This window comes from Lissotriton helveticus, chromosome 3_1, assembly GCF_964261635.1.
Source record: "Lissotriton helveticus chromosome 3_1, aLisHel1.1, whole genome shotgun sequence".
Lineage (NCBI taxonomy): Eukaryota > Metazoa > Chordata > Amphibia > Caudata > Salamandridae > Lissotriton > Lissotriton helveticus.
In genome coordinates this window covers 846,135,907-846,156,079 of record NC_136061.1, presented here as the reverse complement: position 1 = coordinate 846,156,079, position 20,173 = coordinate 846,135,907, and the positions used below count along the sequence as shown (strand labels likewise).

Genomic DNA, 20,173 nt, shown 5'->3' with positions numbered 1-20,173 from the left:
CGGTGGCATGGCTCCAAACACACCTTAGAAGACAGTAGCAAACGTATGCGCACACACAAATCAAGCAGACAAACACACATAAATTGAAGCTCACGTCTAGAAATACACTGAACACACCCATTCGACTCACAGAACATGTGCGAATACGCACACAACATGCATACCGCGCAAACATACGCTAAACACACACATATGCAAATTATATAAGCCCAGAGGCCCCATAAAACATATATACAGCACGCAGACACTAAATCTATAGAAAAGTTTACAGCATACATATATACTAACTCTTACGTGCAAGCACGAGTACACACGTGCTACCATTTAGAAACGCGCAAAAACACGCCAAGAACATATATTCAGAAAATATCCTTAGTATAACTGTTGCTACGATTTAAGTTTTTACACTGAAAAGAACAGGAAATAGTAAATAAAAATGCACAGTAAGAAATGTTCAAAAATTCTACTTGGAACCCCGCGTGTACAACTTGAAAAGGAACGCGCCAAAATATCAACAGCGGAGAATAACATGGAAAATCATATTTACAGATGCGAAGGGGTCGGGGTGGGAGGGGATTATGGTATTGGCACAGTGTACGTCCACGACAAAATTGGTTCAAATATATTTACAATAAAAAATAGCATTTCCTAAGAACTGGAGGCGTGTTCCCTGTCGCCGGTTCTGTAAAATAAGGAATTTACTATCGGGCGCGCATGTCTGGATAGGACGAGGCATAACATCGGGTTGATTGGGAATGCTCCTTGTTGGGACCTGCCCAGTCCTGCGTGAATTCTAATTTTAAAACAATTGGTTTAATTATATTCCGTTGTGCATGGATTGTGAACTAATCGCAATAAGAAAATATAAATATTGAAAAGGTATTTAAGCGACAACGAAACCAACGCCCAACATAAATATCAAAGAGTCATATATATATATATATATATATATATATATATATATATATATATATATATATATATACCTATATCTATCTATCACTCTCCGCGCTCTCACTATATATATATACATATATACATATATATATATATATATATATATATATATATATATATATATATATACACACATATATACAATATGTGCGTGTGTGTAAAAATTGTCTTAATTTCGTAAATTGTAATTGTAGGTAATGATGACGCGTTTCATGTAATTTAATTTGCAAACAACACGCAAATGTTCGTGAACAGCGGGTAGAAGAATTGGCCTTCCAGATTATTTTAAAAATCTTTCCCGTTTCCATTTCTTAGACGGGCTGACTTTTGAGTTTATGTTTCATTTAGTGAGGGCCAGTTTGAATGAGACACCCGTGCAAAAAATGTAACACAAGTCTACTAAAAAGGAATGAAAAGCATACACGAGCTCTTAAAGCTATAGCTCAAGGGAGAGCTTTTTTATCTTTTAGTTTAAAAAGCCTTTAAAAAGCAATTCAATGTGAGCTTTAAGGAGACGAAAATAAGAATATGTATTTAACAAAGAAGCTTAACGCGTCACCCGCCTTGCAGATCTAAACACAAAAAGTAACAAATATTTTAGAAACAATTAGCAGTTAAATTTGCCGTTGGATTTTTCGTCCGTGGACACACATGAAACCACAAACAAGGGGAGACTTAAACATTTGAATTCTTTCTTTTTTTTAAGCGCTCAGTTGTCGCGCATAAATATTAAGAGCACAACGAGGTGTATTGTTGCCTTTTTGGTTTCTGATCGCAACAGATCTCAGGATTACCTGTAATTACGGCCGCGATAGATGCGACTGCCGTGGGCCGGGGGCGGGGCAGTGTCCTGCCAGCAGCGGCGATGCACCAGGAAAGGCGAGCAGGATAAACGCCAGCGGCGGCCGGGCTGGGATTGTTGTTACTTATGGATATCACTTTGGCTGCAAGGTATGACGTGTTGCTATTTATTAGGGCGGATGGCCATTGTTGTCGCTTTAAAGGGTTACTATTATGTCGGAGCATTTTAAAGTGCATTGTCCCACACTACAATACGCTATGTTGTCTTGCATTCATGTATTTTCGTTTCTGCGGGGCACATCCTATGCTGTCATTTTGATCTACTTGTTTTAGATGGGAGGAACTGAGCATTGTTTGCTTCTAAGTGCCGCGTGCTTCTACCGGGCTTGGACCCTGTCCGCTCAAGCTGAAAAGATTGGGCCTATGTACCACATATGGGGTGGGAGAAAGGGTAGGTTAATTACCCCCACTTCTGGAATGGGAGGGCAATATGAGGCAGCTGAGGGTGAATAATGCAGTCAGAGTCTGCAAACATGCGTCAGATTCCTGGCTCTCTATGGACGCGCAGTGTGATCTTGTCTTTACAACTGCAGAGCCCAGAAGCGTTTCATGCATACATCAGATCCGTGGCAGTGTGGCACTGGGGCCACCTCTCTGTACGGGTAGGAGCTGGACGGTTACTGGAGATTTAGCTTAAATGCAAGTGACAGTGACGCATAGTGTGATCCGAAGATAGGGGGACTACTTCAAGCACTTTTAGCGCGCAGAAGCGGCCTGTAGCGCTATGCACATGCAGCGCGCAGAGGAGGCCCGTAGCGCTATGCACATGCAGCGCGCAGAGGAGGCCCGTAGCGCTATGCACATGCAGCGCGCAGAAGAGGCCGGTAGCGCTATGCACATGCAGCGCGCAGAAGAGGCCGGTGGCGCTATGCACATGCAGCGCGCAGAAGAGGCCCGTAGCGCTATGCACATGCTGCGCGCAGAAGAGGCCAGTAGCGCTAAGCACATGCAGCGCGCAGAAGAGGCTGGTAGCGCTATGCAGCGAGCAGAAGAGGCCCGTAGCGCTATGCACATGCAGGTCTGTGAGCGTGGGTTTGGAGGCACTGAAGAGGTGAGCGCCTTCTGAACACTTGTGTAGCGCCGAGAGAAGGCTCGCAGCGCTGAGACCCACCTGGATGTCCTCGATGCTGTGGTGGCCCAGGCCGTGCAGGCTCAGGTGCCCGTCCGTCAGCCCGTGGCCCCCGTCCCCCAGGCCGTGCAGCAGGCGGGGCACCGCGCCGTAGTCCCGGCGGGGGTCCAGTCCCAGGGCGCGGTGCGTCTGGGACAGCAGCACCCCCTCCTCCTGGCGGGCGCGCTGGGAGTGCCAGGCCTGCTGCTGCTGGTGCAGGGAGCCCAGGCCCGAGTAGGGGTCGCTCAGGTGGGGGTAGCCGGACTCCTGGCTCTGGGAGTAGGACAAGGAGGGCTGCGGGTAGGGGGGCGGGAAGTACGGCGGCTGGAAGTCCGAGGCCGGGGTGTGGCAGAGCGGCGGCGCCGACGAGTAGCCCGCCTGGTTCAGGGAGGAGAGCTGGGAGAGCCGGCTCCCGGAGGAAGAGCTGTTCAGTCCATCAGGGCGGTCCTGGGGGGAGAGAGCACAGTCAGAGGCAGGTAACAACACTGGAGCAGCAAGAAACACAGACAGGTGGAGACCCAGGCAGGTGCAGGTCATCAGGAAGGTACACGTCATCAATAACCACTGATATGGAGCCTATCGATACACTAAGGTAGGTACACGTCATCAATAACCGACAGTATGGGGCTTATTGATAAACAAAAGTAGCTACACTCATCAATAACCACTAGTTTGGGGTCCTAGAGACAAACCAACGCATGTGTGGATCATCAGTAACCACGAGTGTGGGGGGAGCCTATCGATAAACTAAGGTAGGTACACATCCTCAATACCCAATAGTAAGGCGCCTATTAATAAGCAAAAGTAGCAACACTCATCAATAACCAATATATTTGTATTGTGATTGCATATATATAGCGCTTACAACCCTTGACGAGGCGTTGAAGCGCTTTTTATGGGCCTATTGATAAACAAAAACAGCTACACTCGTCAATAACCAATAGTATGGGGCCTATTGATAAACAAAAGTAGCTACACTCATCAATAACTACTAGTATGGGGCCTGTTGATAACCTAAGGTAGGTATACGTCATCAATAACCACCACTAGTATTTTCGGGGCTATCGATAATCTTAGTTAGGAACACGTCATCAATGCCCACTAGTATGGGGGGTTATCGATAATCTAAGTTAGGTACAGGTCATCAATACCCACTAGGTTTGGGGGGAGGGCTATCGATGCACTAACGCAGGTGTAGATGATCAATAGCCACTCGTACCAGTGGTTTAGCCCTGAACTCACTCAGGCCCAGGTCACCAACAATGAACTCGTATAAGGGGCTTATCGATAAACAACCATAGGTAAAGGTCACCAATAAGAATCTTATATACATGGCATCCAGATGATCAATACCCACTCAGACAGGTACAGACCATCAATAACCACTCGTTTAAGGTGCTTATCGATAAACTCGCGCAGGTGTGTATCGTACATAATCACTGCTATCGGGGGGTTATCGATAAACTAGGGCAAGTGCATATCACTATTAATCACTGGTATCGGGGCCTATCGAAATGCTGCTTATGGAATAGCTTATCAATACTTTCTCAAAATGGTACAGAGCACCAGTAGCCAATTATACAGTCACATATCATCAATAATCCCACAGACTTGGTGCAGGGGTTATCAATAAACGAAGACATGATCACAAAGATCACCAGTAATATCTCAGGCAGACGTGGAGAATCAATATCTCCCTTTCCCCTCTATTAACAGCTTGGTGGCAATCCATTCAGACACGTGGGGTCATCCACACGCACTCAGGCAGGCGTAGATAATCAATACTCGCACACACAAGTCTTCGAAGGGGTCTCACAAACTGTTGGTCTCAGCGTGTGCTGCTACATGGGTGTGACTCGGCCGGCTGCCAGTTTCAAGTCTGTGTGTAATAAAATGCGACCCTGTGTTTTCCAAAATATGTAATGTCCCCCTTGGTTATGTGGAAGGGAGTCACTCCTAAGCGCCTCGAAGGCCTAAACCCAATCAAATCAAAGCGCTATCCGCGCGTATTGATGAGTAATATTCAAAACACCCTCCATGAACGCCGTGTGTCGCGTGGATGTGTTGTGCATGTTTATATGTTTTGTTTGAGCTTTGTGTGGTATGTGTTATGTGTGACGTTTACTTATACGATGTGTGGGTTTTGCGTGATGTGTATTTGTGAGTGTGTTTGGTGTGAAACCTTGTATTCTCTGCGCACACCCCTCTGGGTCGTCAGAAGTACTCACACCATCCATATAGGCACGTATGGTTCATCGGCATATCGTTACAGGATCATGTATCTCCTATCCATCCATACACAGCTGCTGATTATCTATGCACAATTACAGGGCAGCCCCACAGATTCATACTGTCTACACTCGAACATGCCACCAGTGTGCTTTTCATGGCTCACACACACGCCCAGAGGTAATCTCACCCTTCAACCGTTTCCATACCCACGGGCCACAATTAAACGGCCATAGCGCCCGTGAACACGGGTAAGGCGCTGCACTGTAATTGTAACAGACCGCGTGCATTTTGTGTGTCGCCGGCCAGCAATTATCTCTTCTACTTTGCAAGCATGAGCGTCCTCTGTACACCTCAGGCAGGCCACAAACACCCACCCCGACCACCAATAAACGGCGTTCTGGTCGGTAAACACACACCTGGGGGCACGCGCCTGCAATCACCTCAATCACAAGGTGTCTGACATTTAACATAACATAAGGTAACGTGAATTTGAGCACATTCACCCATAGGTACCTTGGCGCTGAATAACAGATGCTTATTGTTACCCAATGGTACTCATTTTATCGACCTCGGATAGATGAAAGGCTGAGGGGACCAGCCGGGATTTGAACCTGTGACCATGGGAACACAGGCCCCTGCTGTGGACGCATTAGACCACAGAGCGACTAGACACGGATTTAAGCGCCTTGAGGTGGCCGTGGACGCTCAGACGCTATAGCAATAACCCGCCCAAGAGATGCCTGTCAGCGTATGTATGCGTGGATAGCTGGTTCAGAACTCAAGCCACATAAAGCCCCTTATGGGGAGGGAGTAAAGTGGCAGATACGCGCGTCGTGTAAAGCACATCTCCCTTGCAAGCAGAAATGTAATTTGAAGACGTACAGGCGGAGGGCTCCCAGCGCCTAAAGGACCACATTCTGCAGCGGCGCTAGTGCAACTGCAAGCAGTGCACTAACTCCGGTGCATGCACACTCGTGCAACACACGCACGCCCGCTTCAAGCGCTTGTATAACGCTGAGCTCACGACCCCCTACATCTGTGTAAGAAGTGTTGAGCAGACATCTATCTGCATGACACGGTGACCCCCCCCCCCAGTCACCACTATTCACCTGCAATTCGTAGTGAAAAGGCCCCCTTTGTCTGTGCCACTTAGAGCCCGCCAGTCGTGCCTGCAGCCTCGGGTAATCCCCGTGTGGGAGCCCGTGCACCAGGGCACAGTGGCAGAGATGGCACGGGCGCCGAGCAGACAACATGCAGGGCATGTAGCAGTGCACATAGCGGCTTGAGGCGGGCTGTTGCCCAAGAGGCACTTATAGGAAGAGAGGGAAGACGGACATAGCAAGATGGAGGTAAAGACATCGCTAGGTAGACTGGCAGGCACCCTCGCCAAGGGAGACCTGCGATTGTTGTCTGTGTGTGTGTGTGTGGGGGGGGGGGGGGGTGCAGTGACCTCCAACCCCTGTCTCACTGCAACCAGTTTCCGGGTGCTCTGGAGTTCGGGGCATCAACTTGTGACTTCAGGACTCTCTGCGCCCCTCCCCCGGCTATGGCGACGAGAGGCATCAGCCGACACCCCCAGATCAGGGGAGCGCGCCCCTGCACGACCCAAGAACAGGGATCGTCGACCCCCGAACCCCCCCACACCTCTGCAGCCCTCACCTCTGTAGCCCTCACCTCTGCAGCCCTCACCCCCCACCCTCTCTCCACTCTCCCCCCCCCACACACACATTCATCTGCAGAATGTGTCTGTCAGTCCCCAAAAGTAGATGCAAACATTATAAACCAGCGAAGGCCCCCCCACCACAGGCACACGCACCGCCGTGCCCTCACCACAGCCCACCCGCTCTCACTCACCATGGCCGAGTACGTGTGCACCAACATCTGTGCGGAGGACGAGGAGCAGTGCAAAAAACAAGAATACACCAAAGCAGCGAGCGAACAATCTCAGTTCTGCCCCCAGAAGCCCCGGTCCATGCAGCGCCGAGACGCGGATCCGTGGGTGCCCAGTGCAGGTGGGAGGAGGGGGGGGGGCGTTCCGGGGCAGGGCGTTAGTGCGAGCCCAGGGTCAGTGCCGGGGCTGGAAGTGCAGGAGGGGCAGTCAGTGGCAGTACTGGGGTATTGAATGCAGAGACAAGAGTACGTGGGAAGGGGGTCGGTGCCCCGAGGTTACTCTGCGGGGGGGACAGGGGGGTATGCCAGGGCTCCAGTGCCCGGGGGAGGAGGTGTGCCAGGGAGTCTTTGCTGCAGGGGTGTGCCAGGGGAGGTGAATGTAAACCCCAGGTGATTCTGCCACCCTTGTTTGCTGTGCCACGGGCGGGTGCCGGGGGGTGCCAGGGAGTAGTGCCCGGGGGTCGTCGCTCCAGGGCTCTCGGTGCCAGCCTCTCAGACCCTGCCTGTGCTCCGAGGGCTGCAGACGGTGCCAGTGCCACAGCCGTCCGCCTCTGAGGACACTCCGCCTCCATGCGCTCCACTTATAGCGCCGGGGACGCGCAGGAGGCGCGGGAGCGCGCCTTAAAGAGACAGCGCACGCCTGGCTGCCTTCCAGCCCTTTGTGAACTGTATAGTTGGAGGGGTTATTGGGGGTGGGTAGGGTGGCAGGCGGGGGCAGAAGTGAAGGGGGGGGAACAAGGGAAGATTTTATTTACTGGCACTAGGCACCTCTTTAAGTACACAATAAAGAGAAAGAGTACCCTTTAAATATTTACACATATGCAAAAACCATGCATATATAAACACACGAATATATTGACTTATGGTATGTATGTTTACATGTATGATTGCATGTTGGTTTTCATACATACACACATGCGCGTTTATACACAGTAGATTTATTTATACGTATGTGTGAGTATATATAGATTCTCACATCTAGATACAGAATACATACGGCCATAAACATATATTCAAGCTCACAAACTTACATATACCGGTACCGATACACATATATTAATGTTATTAGTAGCAGTACGTAGCGCTTTTCGGTTACTCCAAAGCGCATAACAAATTGAAAAAACATACTGCTAGATTAAAGGAAGCGACGGGTGAGTCCGACGGGACGTGGCGAGTGACCTGCGAGTCACTCATTCTTCGAATGCGACACCTTTCTTGCTTGAGATGAGTGGCATGCTAAGCACACACATGCACGCGTTTAAACACACACACACGTTTAGATATATGTGTGCAAACATCGTTACACATACATACAACTTGTATATATGCACTTACCTCTATGTTTACATGCATACACATTTACATATGATATACCTACTAAAAACACACTTGTATTCATATATGTGTGTAAATAACCATAAACTAAGCATTTTCGACTGTCTATCTCCATAACTGAAGAAAACATTTTTATTTTATAAAAGCACGCTGTCACACGGCGCGTTTCCTTTCATTGTTGGATCCAGGTATTTTTTTCGGTAGGAAATATACTTTGTTGTGTGTCTTTGCGGGAGCCTGCACAAACAAGTGCAGGCAGCACCTGAAACCGACTGTCGCGATGTCGCGGAGAACCCCGAACCTGGGAGAACCCGACCGCTGAAAGTGACAAAAAACCCAAGGCAAAGTCTGTCTTGGGATTTCCTTTCTGGAAATGTTTTGAATTTCCCAGCCCCCAATTGTTCCACTCCTCCACAAAACAAGTAAAAAAAAACATCAGGTCGGTCAAGAGAGGACACGCTCCCCCCGGGCACACTCGGTCACACCCCGAGAGACAGAGGTGTCCACGCGGCGCGGACATGTTAGCAAGGCTTCCCCCTCAACCTTTCTCAACCAGCTCTTTTCATTTTACACTTACAACCCTTTTCCACTCACAGCCTCCCATGCACCAACATTTTCAAATAATTCTTATTTTAAAATGTTTGTCGAGACACACTTTTTAAAATGCGACTTTAAAACAAAGGAGTACTTGCATTCAGACAAAGTTTACGTGTCTCCTGGATACGGAAAAAAATGGAACTTCGCCTCCAGCTCCCTGGATCGTAAATTTACTTAGAAGCTCTCTGTAAAGCCGCGGGGGAAACACTTAAAATAAGAAAGGCAATGTTTATAAAAATAACAGAAGAGAGGAAACGGCACAATAAAAAAGACACGTGCTCATGCACTGCATAGGGAGGGACACTTCGAGGCACACCGGACGGAAACGGCTTTTGAAAAATCTCTCCCCCCCACCCCCCCTCAAGAAAAAGACACAATAAGTATACAGTATAACTGGTATAACACCGAAACAAACTCTACACTCTAAAAGTAAAATTCCTAATTGTAATGTTAAAACAGATCAGGGACTACCCTCTAAATATAAAAAAAACATTTTGATTCAAAATATATAGCTTCCAATGCGCATTTTTAAATTAAAAAAGGTGCTTCTTTGAAGGGAAAATGCGCATTTTCAAAGCCGTGAATTGTATTTTTTTGAAACAATGCGTGTGCATTCCCCAATGGAAAAGGCGCATTTTCAAGGGAAACTGGCATTTTTACAGTAGAAAGGTGTGTTTTTGTGCAATGCTTGCAGTGCAAGGATGAAAGGTGTGTTTTGGGGCGATGTTGTGTGCAAGGATGAAAGTTGTGTTTTGGGGCGATGTTGCAGAGCCAGGCTGAAAGGTGTGTTTTGGGGCGATGTTATGTGCAAGGCTGAAAGGTGTGTTTTGGGGCGATGCTAGCAGCGCAAGGATGAAAGGTGTGTTTTCAAAGTTTGAACTTGTCATTTCAAGGCAGAAGTGCCTCCTTTGTAAGGAGAGGTACGCGTTTCTTCTGCGCAATAAACATCAATACATAGCTAAAATGCGGATTTAATGTCCACTTCCCGGGTTTGTTTTCCTAAGCAGCGTCCGCCTTTAGAGGCGCGCAGAGACACAGGTGCCCGTGGGTCTGGTCTCAGGGGCGATCTCGGCGGAGAGTGCTTAGAAGCTCCTTCTGTAGGGCAGGGAGGCTGGGACAGGGAGGAGAGCTAGTCGCCCCTCCCTATCACCCCCATTGACCTCAGAGCCTGGGCAGCTTTAAGATTAAACCCACGGTGCGCGCGGTGATGCTGCTGGGTACGGGGGCTGTGGACCCTGGAGGGGAAAAGGGTAGAGTGGGCGCTTTGGAGTCCACACTGCCCGCTCCCCCATGAGGGCAGCTTACGGGTAAAGTTGTGGGGCCACACTCTACCCCACCTCACAAGATTCCCACGGAGATCCCCAATGGCCAGGCACTCAGACAGACAGACAGGCATAGGACAGACAGACATACGACAGACAGGCAGACACACAGATAGACATAAGACAGACAGACACACAGATAGACATAGGACAGACAGACAGACGACATACGACAGACAGACACACAGATAGATATAAGATAGACAGACAGATAGATAGATAGATAGATAGATAGATAGATAGATAGATAGATAGATAGATAGATAGATATACACAGTCGGGAACGAATTTACCAGAATTAGACCCGATTTATTGCATTATCAGCAGACTGATCTAAGATATGCAAAGATATGTTAACACTGAATATATAAAAACACACATTAAGAAAATAACAACCTTCTATTTCTACTCACTCAATGTGGTGTTTGAACCCGGCCGTCCTGGGAAGTGTCGCTGAAACGCTGACGGTAAATCACAGCCTCGTGTCCCGTGGAGGAGGGAGGGAACCACCGAGGGGGGTGTGGGTGGGTGTGCAGAGCCCTACGGTGAGTCACTGGAGGGCGCCTTGAGTGCTGCGCCCAGCTCGGCGGTGCCAATGCCGCCCTGCCAGGGGCTCCCCGCACTTTATCCGGGGTTAATCACAGCATTTCCATAAGGCACCCCGTGTGCCGCAGGGCAGGTCCGGGGGGCCCTGGCAGACACACACATACAGCACTGGCCGGTGTCTCGCCACCCTGTGCCCTCACTCCAGCAATCTCATGGACAGAGCACACAATAATATTATTCACAAAAATGCACCCACCCGGGGCTCTCTGCCGCGGGGGGGGGGGGGGGGGGGGGGACGGTGGCAGCCAGGGATGCCTCTCCCTGAAATGTGTGTGTGCGTGGGGGGGGGGGGGGGCAGCCCCCATCCCACCAGGGCTGGGGCCTCAGACTCTCAGTACAGTAAGACCAGGGGAAGAGCTCACAATATCAATACCTGTGTACACACCCCGGGCTCTCTGTCTGCCTGGGGTAAAAGGTCGCGGACGTGTAGTAAATCTTCGCTGAAAGAGAAAGTCTTGCAGACAACCCCCCCAACCCTCCCCCTCACACACACAGCCGGGTACCTCAGCACTCTGTGCCCTGCAGTCCCTAGGACTCTGCGTACGGTAACTCCAGTGACAGGGCAAACACACTTAATGCACGTGCACACATCCGGGGCTTCATCCTGCCAGGGCCGACTCTCTCTGAAAGGGAGGGGTGGCTTGAGAGGCACAGCGCCCCCGCTCGACCCGCTCCCGCAAACTCTGCGAACTGGGAGGACGACGTGCAGCTTTCACCTGCAGGCCTGACAGGCGGGAACAGGAAAACCAAATGCTGAAAAATGTAACCCCACCACCTTACTTCGTTATTTATAGACTAAGTGATGAAAGAGGCTTATCAAGATGGCGTATTCTGCGCAAAGGTCCCTTGCGCTTCTTTTGGCGCTTTGCACGCAATCACTGACTAGAAACATCTCCGAGTTAATGCATGTTTTGCAGGCAGGAAGCTCTAAACATCAGACAGATATTGCCTTTGTGTGTTTCCGAGCTCTACTGTCACTGGAACATGTCTGTTCTTGGTCATAATGAGGAAAAACTACGGGGCTTTTTTTACAAGCCCCTTGCGCCACTTTTGCGTCACTTTTCCCATGTTAAAAGTGACGCAAAAGTGGTGCAAGGGGCTTGTAAATCTGCCCCGTCATTATTTTTTTTAATTGAGCTCTACTGTCAGTTAAAAAAAACATGCATTAACACAGAGATATGTCGAGTTAGTGCACGCGCTCAACACTCGTGGCACGCTGGTTTCTATCCATATTGTACGTTGTGCTGCTCTGTCCCCTTTGAGTAGGGGCATTCCTTGGCCTGGCAGAGCGCATCACCCGGACGCAGCCGGCCAGAATAAAGCGTCCTCCTTCACGCAGTGTGTTCCTGGACTTGGCAGTAGAAGAGGCTGTGTATTACTCTTTGTATTGGTGCTCTGTGCACGGTATGCTGTTTGACAAACATTTGCATAGCGCTGCGCAGTAAGCCCTCGCGGCGCTGTCGGGCTCGGTGCCTTGGCGCCAAGGTCTTGAGGATTCTGTCACAGGCTGGAGACCGATTTCTCTTCCCGTTGGCTCATCCTTCATTCAATTCCTGGAGAGGTCGTGAGAAAACATAGCGAAGCACAATAAACCTGGCATAAATCACCAGCAGCCAGGTGCTGGTGACCAGTGCTAATCCCCGGACTGAAACCTCTGTCCCTGGAAGCGTGCGCAGTCTGACCGTCCGGCCAGCCGCTCTGTGGCCGCTCCCTGGCTTAAACCCCTTTTTAATGGCAAATACCTGAGTGAATTCCTCACGAGTAGCGCCGCGAGCGGGGAAGAGGAGCTGTGTGTCTCGTCCCCTCGCCGCACCAGACCGCCCCCTTTCTCTAATCCTGCGGGGCGTTTCAAACAGAAACTGAAAAAAGTGAAATGTGATGTCCCCCGGCGTGCGTGTGCACCTGTACTTACCGTGAACCGACGTATATAAGGGTGTAAAAACGCGCTGTCTCTCAAAAATATAGTAACACGTTTTAAAACAATCACATGTCCCTATAAACAGAAAAAGGAATGTGAAAGGGAAATTTAGAATGCAGAAATGACGACAGAGAGGCAGCACCAGGCATCCTGGCGTCTGTATAAAATAAATCCCAGTGATAGAATTACTTGGAACCACGCGCTCCATCAACCATCACCCTGGAGACGAAGGTGGTCTGTGGTGGGATGAGACACCTTTGGGAGTTTGTGCATCTAGGTTTTTTGCACCATTTAGGGTCTGTGCTTCTATCGTCGCCTGTGGCGGGTTTTACCCTGAGGGTCTGCCCCTTAAAGGAGCCGCACCCATAGGGGTCTTGTAAATCTGAGGGCCTGTGTACCTCCGATGGTCTGAATCTTCCAGTGTCATACATTTAGGGGTTTGCACCTTTGAATCTGCACATGCTCAGCTTTGCATCTCGAGGTTCTGCACTTTTGTGAGTTAGTACGTGTGCATTGCTGTAGCTCTGGTCTGCACCTCTCGAGGGAATATGGACATTTGAGGGTCGTTGCATTCTGCGGCTGTGACGCATGTGGGTCTCTGAGGGTCTGCACACCTTAGAGTCTGTACCTTTGACCCCAGTGTACTTTTCAGAATCTGCCCATCTGTACCTCCGAGGGTCGCCGCCTTTGATGGAGTGTACCCCCTGAAATATATGTATATGTAGGGATATATGTATATTTGGGAGTCTATTTACTGCAGAGGCTTTGACCCATGTGTACCTCTGAAGGTCTGCACCCTTTACAGCCAGTGCACCTCTCAGGCCCCGCCCAACGTGCACCCCTGAAGGCCCGCATCTCTGAGGGGGTTGTACCTTTGAGGGCATATATATGTACCTTCCAGGCTCCCTCGTATGTGCGCCTCCGAAGGCCTACACATCTGGGGCCTGTTCACCTTTTAGAGCCCCACGAGGATCTCTCAAAGTCTGCACCTTTGAGGATAACGATTTAATTGAGACCGGTCTTTACTTCCGGGGTACTACCCCACCGATGGTCGGTGTACTTCCGGTGCTCTCTGAGGGTCTGCAGGCTTTGAAGCCACGTGCACCATTTACGCTACGCGCACCGTGATGGTCTGCGCCTTCGAGGGCCTGTTTACTTCCGGTGTAGTGCCCCGTGTGTACATCTGAGGGTCGCGGAACTTCCGGTGCTCCACCCCCGTGTGCGCCTCGGAGGACCCGCGAGTTTGAGGGCCTGAGGCCCGCAGGCCAGGCTGCCTGACCCGGGCCGCGTGCTCAGCCCCTTGCTTCACACTACACGGGGATATTCAGAATACATGGCAGGGCAGACAGGTGGAAGCACAATATTAAAGGGGGGGGGGGGGGACTGGAAGTGCATTTAATGAGCGGTGCTAATTAAATCTGGATATCAAAGAGCTCGGAGCTGGGGGAATTGGTAGAATATGAAAAGGAGCCGGCAGTAGCTGCAGGCGGAGCTGAAATTAAACGGGACGTGGGCCCTGTGCGCTGATATCTGCAGCCCGCAGTAGGCCGCGTTACAGCAGAGGGAGCAGGATAAACACATGTATTACTATATCAGATGCAGTACATGTCCGGCCGTTCTAATTGCAATGTGGCCTCAAAACCTACATATCACGATTGCAGTGTCATAGAAGGAGTTCTATTTAGGGGTGGGCAGAATATTCAGTTCCGCCCGTGGAATTTGGTGGAATTTTGGCGATTCCATGAGTTCTGACCAAATTCCACCAATCGCTGGGTGGTGAAATTTTCTCGTGCATGGCTCTAGAAAGGTAAGTTGGCGAGCGTGATCGAGATTTGGCATTCCTTAGCGCAGGGCTTTAAGTGGGGTGAAAAACTGGGGGGTCTCTCAAAGGGGCGTGGGCAATGCAACGAAGGGCGTCGCTTAAAAACACACAAGTTCAAAATCTGTGCTTAGCATAGTCTGCCACCGGACTTGTATTTTGCTGTTTCTGTCATTGCATCCAGATATATGATACAACAAGTAACATTATACCTACAACAAGTCAGGACTATTGGCTTTGCCAATGGTTGTTAGTTGCATAAGATAAATAAACAGCAACTATAGCTCGTATATCGAAAAAGGCTTGCACTTAAAGCCCCAAAGGCACCACCACAACGTTGCTGCTCCTGAGTTTATAAAAGAGGAGGGAAATCCAGAGTGAAAATGACACTCTTTAACCCCTTACCTGCTGGGCACATTCCCCCGCTGTGCTCGGGGGAGGGGAGGCGCGCACAGCGCCCCGTGCTCATGACGAGCTCAGCTCATCCTGCAGCACAGTGCTCGTGTGCTCATGACCACACCCGTTTCTTTAGAACATTCGCACAGCAGGGGAATTTGCCCAGCGTGCGAGCGTTCTAAAGGCCTTGACGAGCTCAGCTTGGCATGAGCACACGAGAACCGTGGCTCATGACGAGCTGAGCGCGTCATAAGCATGGGAGGGGTTAAAGGATTCCCTTCCCCTACAAGGCTCACCTGGCATGACATCATGCCGTATCTTCTCCACTAGTGAGAAGTGAGCAATGTGAGCATGCGCACATCGATGTGCCTGCTGTCGCAGTCCAGAAAAACACGGAACGCCAATGCCTGGTCAAAAAACAGAGCCCGATAGAGACCGTTTCGAGGCCCCCTTTAAAAAACTGCTTATGCTCAGCACCGGGGAGACCCGGCCCACTTAACCCCTTCGCCGCGGCATGAATTTTGCCGCAGCATGGGGGGGCTACGGGGTGAGCGCGGTGCTGCGGTGCTCATGACGGAACCACGCCGTCATGAGTCACGGGCAGCGTGTGCTCATGACGGCGTGGTTCCGTCACGGCCCTGCCCTCTCATTAATTCGCCCGCACAGGCGGGGAATTAATGCTGCGTGGGCGGAGCGGCAGCCGCATGACGGAACCACGGCAGCCGCATGACGGAACCACGCCGTCATGAGCACACGCCGCCCGTGACTCATGATGGCGTGGTTCCGTCATAAGCATGCAACGGGTTAAAGCCCTGCCTTAGCGCGACTTTCCGTAGCTTTGAGGACATCCAGTGAGATTATTCTAACACTGGCGGTCGCAACAGTTTATGGTCAGAAGGTTGCCTCGCAAGTAGAAAATCTACACAAGGTGAAGCAAAAGCAACTGAGTAGCTGCGCCCTCTGGCGCACTGCAAAACACACTATTGGAGCTAAATCACAGCGAGAAGTGCAAAGTGCCTATTTCCGCCAATTGGCAGAACTCTGCGGATACTCACAGAGTTTTTATGTAACTCAGCAAAATAAGGCAGAGTCAAATTTTGAGTTTTGCCCACCCCTAGTTATTTTTTGTAATTTGCAGGAATTATATAATCTAAGTGAATTATATGGACTTCAACCCATGGGATGTAGAAGCATTAGTACAGTTACTGAGTTACAGTATATTACACTGTTCGTGGTACAGCGCTCAATACACATGTAAATAATACTCTCTCGGGGTTCTGAAGTTATATGCAATATATTCGGTTTCGCCTAGAATTATTATTATGCCATAAAAACCCTCTATAATATGCATACTTTTTTGGGGTTTATTATTACCAGTTCTTGAGTTGATGTGTGCTTTTTGGCTGAAGAGACCGGATGCTTTCAGCAATAAATGCTTATTTTCTGAACTCTTTCTCCCCCCCCCCCCCCTCCTCCATCATAGCTCTGTCTGTTCCCCCAACCCCACCCCTTCCAGCAGAAGCTTGTTGTTTACATCCACTTCCTGGTGTTTTCTACACAAGGTGATTTGTGGAATTGACTCGACATTGATCTCGACACACACACCAGCCGTCCGAGATTGGCGGCACGCTTGCTTTCCTTGCAATAACTGCTTACGTGACAACGCGCCTGCATCAATGTCAGATTATCCCAACTACTTCTGTTAATTACAGCCTCACACCCATTCACTCTGACACTACCGCACTGAGCAACATCGCCTTTTTGTTGGCAAAACTGACTTCGAAAAGTTGGAAGGAAAGAAGGGTCTTTTAATCTTTGATCGGCCTAAGGGCGACACCTGGTGGTTTTATGTGGCAATTGCATTGTCTTGACATATTTTCCGTATATTGTAACGCCACAAATAAAAAGTGTTCAAATTGTGGTCTGTTTATAAACATTTGAAACTCATAGTTGCCATATAGACTAAATGTGCTTAACGCAAAACAAACTAAATTAAATACACAAAATATCAATATAACATAGCATAACGTAACTTCACACACTGCAGGCACCCTGGGCTTTGACAACTCATCCTCACTCCGCTCTGATTTCCCCTTTGCTCTCTTTGGAGACTGTACCCGCTCCTACCTCCACTGTCACAGCGCATAGAAGTATAGACTTCGTCTGAGCAGTATCTGAATACCGTTGTATTATGCCAATACGCATTTCAACCTATGGTGCTTGTGCCTAAAGCCTTTGGGTACATATTTATTTACATAGTTTCTTGCGCAGCACGGACCAGGCCTCTTGGGTGGTGTGCCATCGCGTTACAGCGCAGTGATATATATATATTACCTACTGGCGGTCAGTAGGTAGTTATAGTTAGGACCGTGTTTCTATTCAAAAAGCGTTTTTTCTTTTCGCAATAACTTTGGCACCGGTTGAGGACTCTTCGCAAAATTTTAAAAACTAGTGGGACGCTCCGGTCAACTCCTATCTTGAAAGTTTCAGGGTGATTCGGCAAGCGGGGGCCGAGAAAAAAGGGGGGTCCCAAAACATGTTTTCTCCATGTTAATTCCCATAGGAAACTTTAGACATGTCTACAGCCCGAACTGCTGAACGGAATTACACCAAATTTTGCAGAAAGGTAGCCCTTGGTTCAGAAAGAGACCTTTTTTTTTTTTTAAATGGAGTAAATCCGTTCAGTAGTTCCTGAGAAATAAAACAAGCATTTACAATGCAATGGTTTCGCCTTTGCAAAAGTTAGAGCTATTGGCATTGTAAATGACAAACTTTGTATTTATGTGTTGGTTTTGAAAACAGATAAATAAATGGCATTGTCATTTACAATGCCAATAGCTTAATCTCTCGCAAATGCCAGACCTATTGCATTTGCAATGCAAAAGGTTGCGTATTTACGCGATTTTGAGCTAGTGACATTGCAAATAACTGCGTTTTATTTGTTTCAAAACCCAAAACATAAATAAAAGTTCTCACACTGCTGTCTCTCTCACACTGCCTTCTCTCCCTAGAACACACACACTGCTGTCTCTCACACACACACTGCTGTTTCTCACACACTGCTATCTTTCTTACACACAATGCTGTCTCACACTGCTGTCTCTCATACCCCCTGCTGTCTCTCACACTGCAGGTGTGGGTCGTGGGCTTCCAGCTCATATCTGGAGTGTGTGCGCTGCTCCGTTTCATGGGTATGTTTTTTTTTGCATACTCCGCAGGGCATTAGTGGTAGCTTCCGAAGCTTTTGTTTTCGGGGGAGGGATGTTGGGGGTCAGATCTCAGCCAGCAAAAGGCAAATATACATTAGCCAGTAAGAAAATGCAGCATGAAGTAAAACAACACAAGCCAGGCAGAATTTCCAGCAAATCACAAACAAACACTAGCCAGGCCTGATGTGCAACGGGAAGCAAAGATACACTCGCCAGACGGAATGTGGAGCAAATGTCAAATATACACCAGCTAGTCATAATGTGCAGAGGGGAGTTAAAATACGTAGGCCATGTATAAAGCAAATGTCAAATATATACTAGCCAGGAAGACTGTGCAGCACAAGGTAGATATACACTAGCCAGGCAGAATGTGCAGCGGGAAGTAAAAATACACTAGCCAGGCAGAATGTGCAGCGGGAAGTGAAAATACACTAGCCAGGCAGAATGTGCAGCAAGGGGTATAATTACACTAGCCAGGCCGAATATGCAGTAAATTATAGATATACACTAGAGAGACAGAATGTGCAGCAGGAGGTAAACATTCACTAACCAGGCGAATGTTCAGAAAATGGAAGCTATGCTCTAACCAGGCAGGATGCGCAGCAAGGGGTACAATTACACTAGCCAGGCGGAATAGGCATAAATTGCAATATACACTAACCATGAAGAATGCACAGCAAATGATACATATACATTAGCCAAGAAGACTGTGAAGCATGGTTAATAATACAATAGGTGTGTAGACAGTGCAGCATAGAGAAAAAATGCAGTAGCCAAGCAGAATAAGCAGGTAGTGGTAAAAATACACTTGCCGGGCACATTGGGCAACAATAGGTAAAAATACACTAATAAGGCAGAACGTAGTGCAAATGATAAATACACACTGGCCAGGCAGACTGCAACAAGAGTTAAACTAGGCGCGCAGACTGTGCAGCAAAGAGAAACACGCAACCCCAGCTGGTTTAGGTCACCCGTGGTGGTAGATAAATGAGAGTAGATAAAATGAATATTCAAAATACAGGTGTTACGTAACACTCGAATTGACGTAGTGTCCATCTTAAAAAAATATAGGGTGTCAATTTAAGCAACACACTAACGCAATCAACGCCTGCAGTTCAGGAACGAGACTGTGTTGGCGGAATATAATCGTCACGCCCTGCCTTGCTGAATGAGAGCTGTGGCGCTGGACTATCATTGTTTTTAAATTACTCCCCACTCAATAGGAGTGCAACTTTTAACTCTACCTGTCAGGGCTCGGTGGAGTGTGGGCGCCATCTTCCTTTGGGCTCGTCAGGCGACCCAGCTCGGCGCCACACCCACCGCGCTCCGCCCCTACTTAGGAGTGGCTTCTCCTCTTCACTCGCTATTGGAAGCAGGCGACCCCGGTGGCAGAGGGCTCGCGCCTGCAGTTCAGGAACGAGACTGTGTTGGCGGAATATAATCGTCACGCCCTGCCTTGCTGAATGAGAGCTGTGGCGCTGGACTATCATTGTTTTTAAATTACTCCCCACTCAATAGGAGTGCAACTTTTAACTCTACCTGTCAGGGCTCGGTGGAGTGTGGGCGCCATCTTCCTTTGGGCTCGTCAGGCGACCCAGCTCGGCGCCACACCCACCGCGCTCCGCCCCTACTTAGGAGTGGCTTCTCCTCTTCACTCGCTATTGGAAGCAGGCGACCCCGGTGGCAGAGGGTTCGCGCCTGCAGTTCAGGAACGAGACTGTGTTGGCGGAATATAATCGTCACGCCCTGCCTTGCTGAATGAGAGCAGTGGCGCTGGACTATCATTGTTTTTAAATTACTCCCCACTCAATAGGAGTGCAACTTTTAACTCTACCTGTCAGGGCTCGGTGGAGTGTGGGCGCCATCTTCCTTTGGGCTCGTCAGGCGACCCAGCTCGGCACCACACCCACCGCGCTCCGCCCC

The 20,173-nt window shown here is 49.2% G+C and overlaps 1 protein-coding gene across 1 annotated transcript in view; it reads right to left on the bottom strand.

Annotated features, from left to right (window-relative positions):
• Window positions 1-7,585, bottom strand: part of TFAP2E (transcription factor AP-2 epsilon) — a 92,806-nt gene extending 85,221 nt beyond the window's left edge. Inside the window, exons 1-2 of the mRNA XM_078681150.1 lie at window positions 7,013-7,585; window positions 2,930-3,373 (exon numbers count right to left, since the gene is read on the bottom strand). Coding sequence (XP_078537276.1) covers window positions 2,930-3,373; window positions 7,013-7,039 — 471 coding nt within the window. The 5' untranslated portion in view covers window positions 7,040-7,585. The remainder of the gene's footprint in view (window positions 1-2,929; window positions 3,374-7,012) is intronic.
• Between the last annotated feature and the right edge of the window lie 12,588 nt (window positions 7,586-20,173).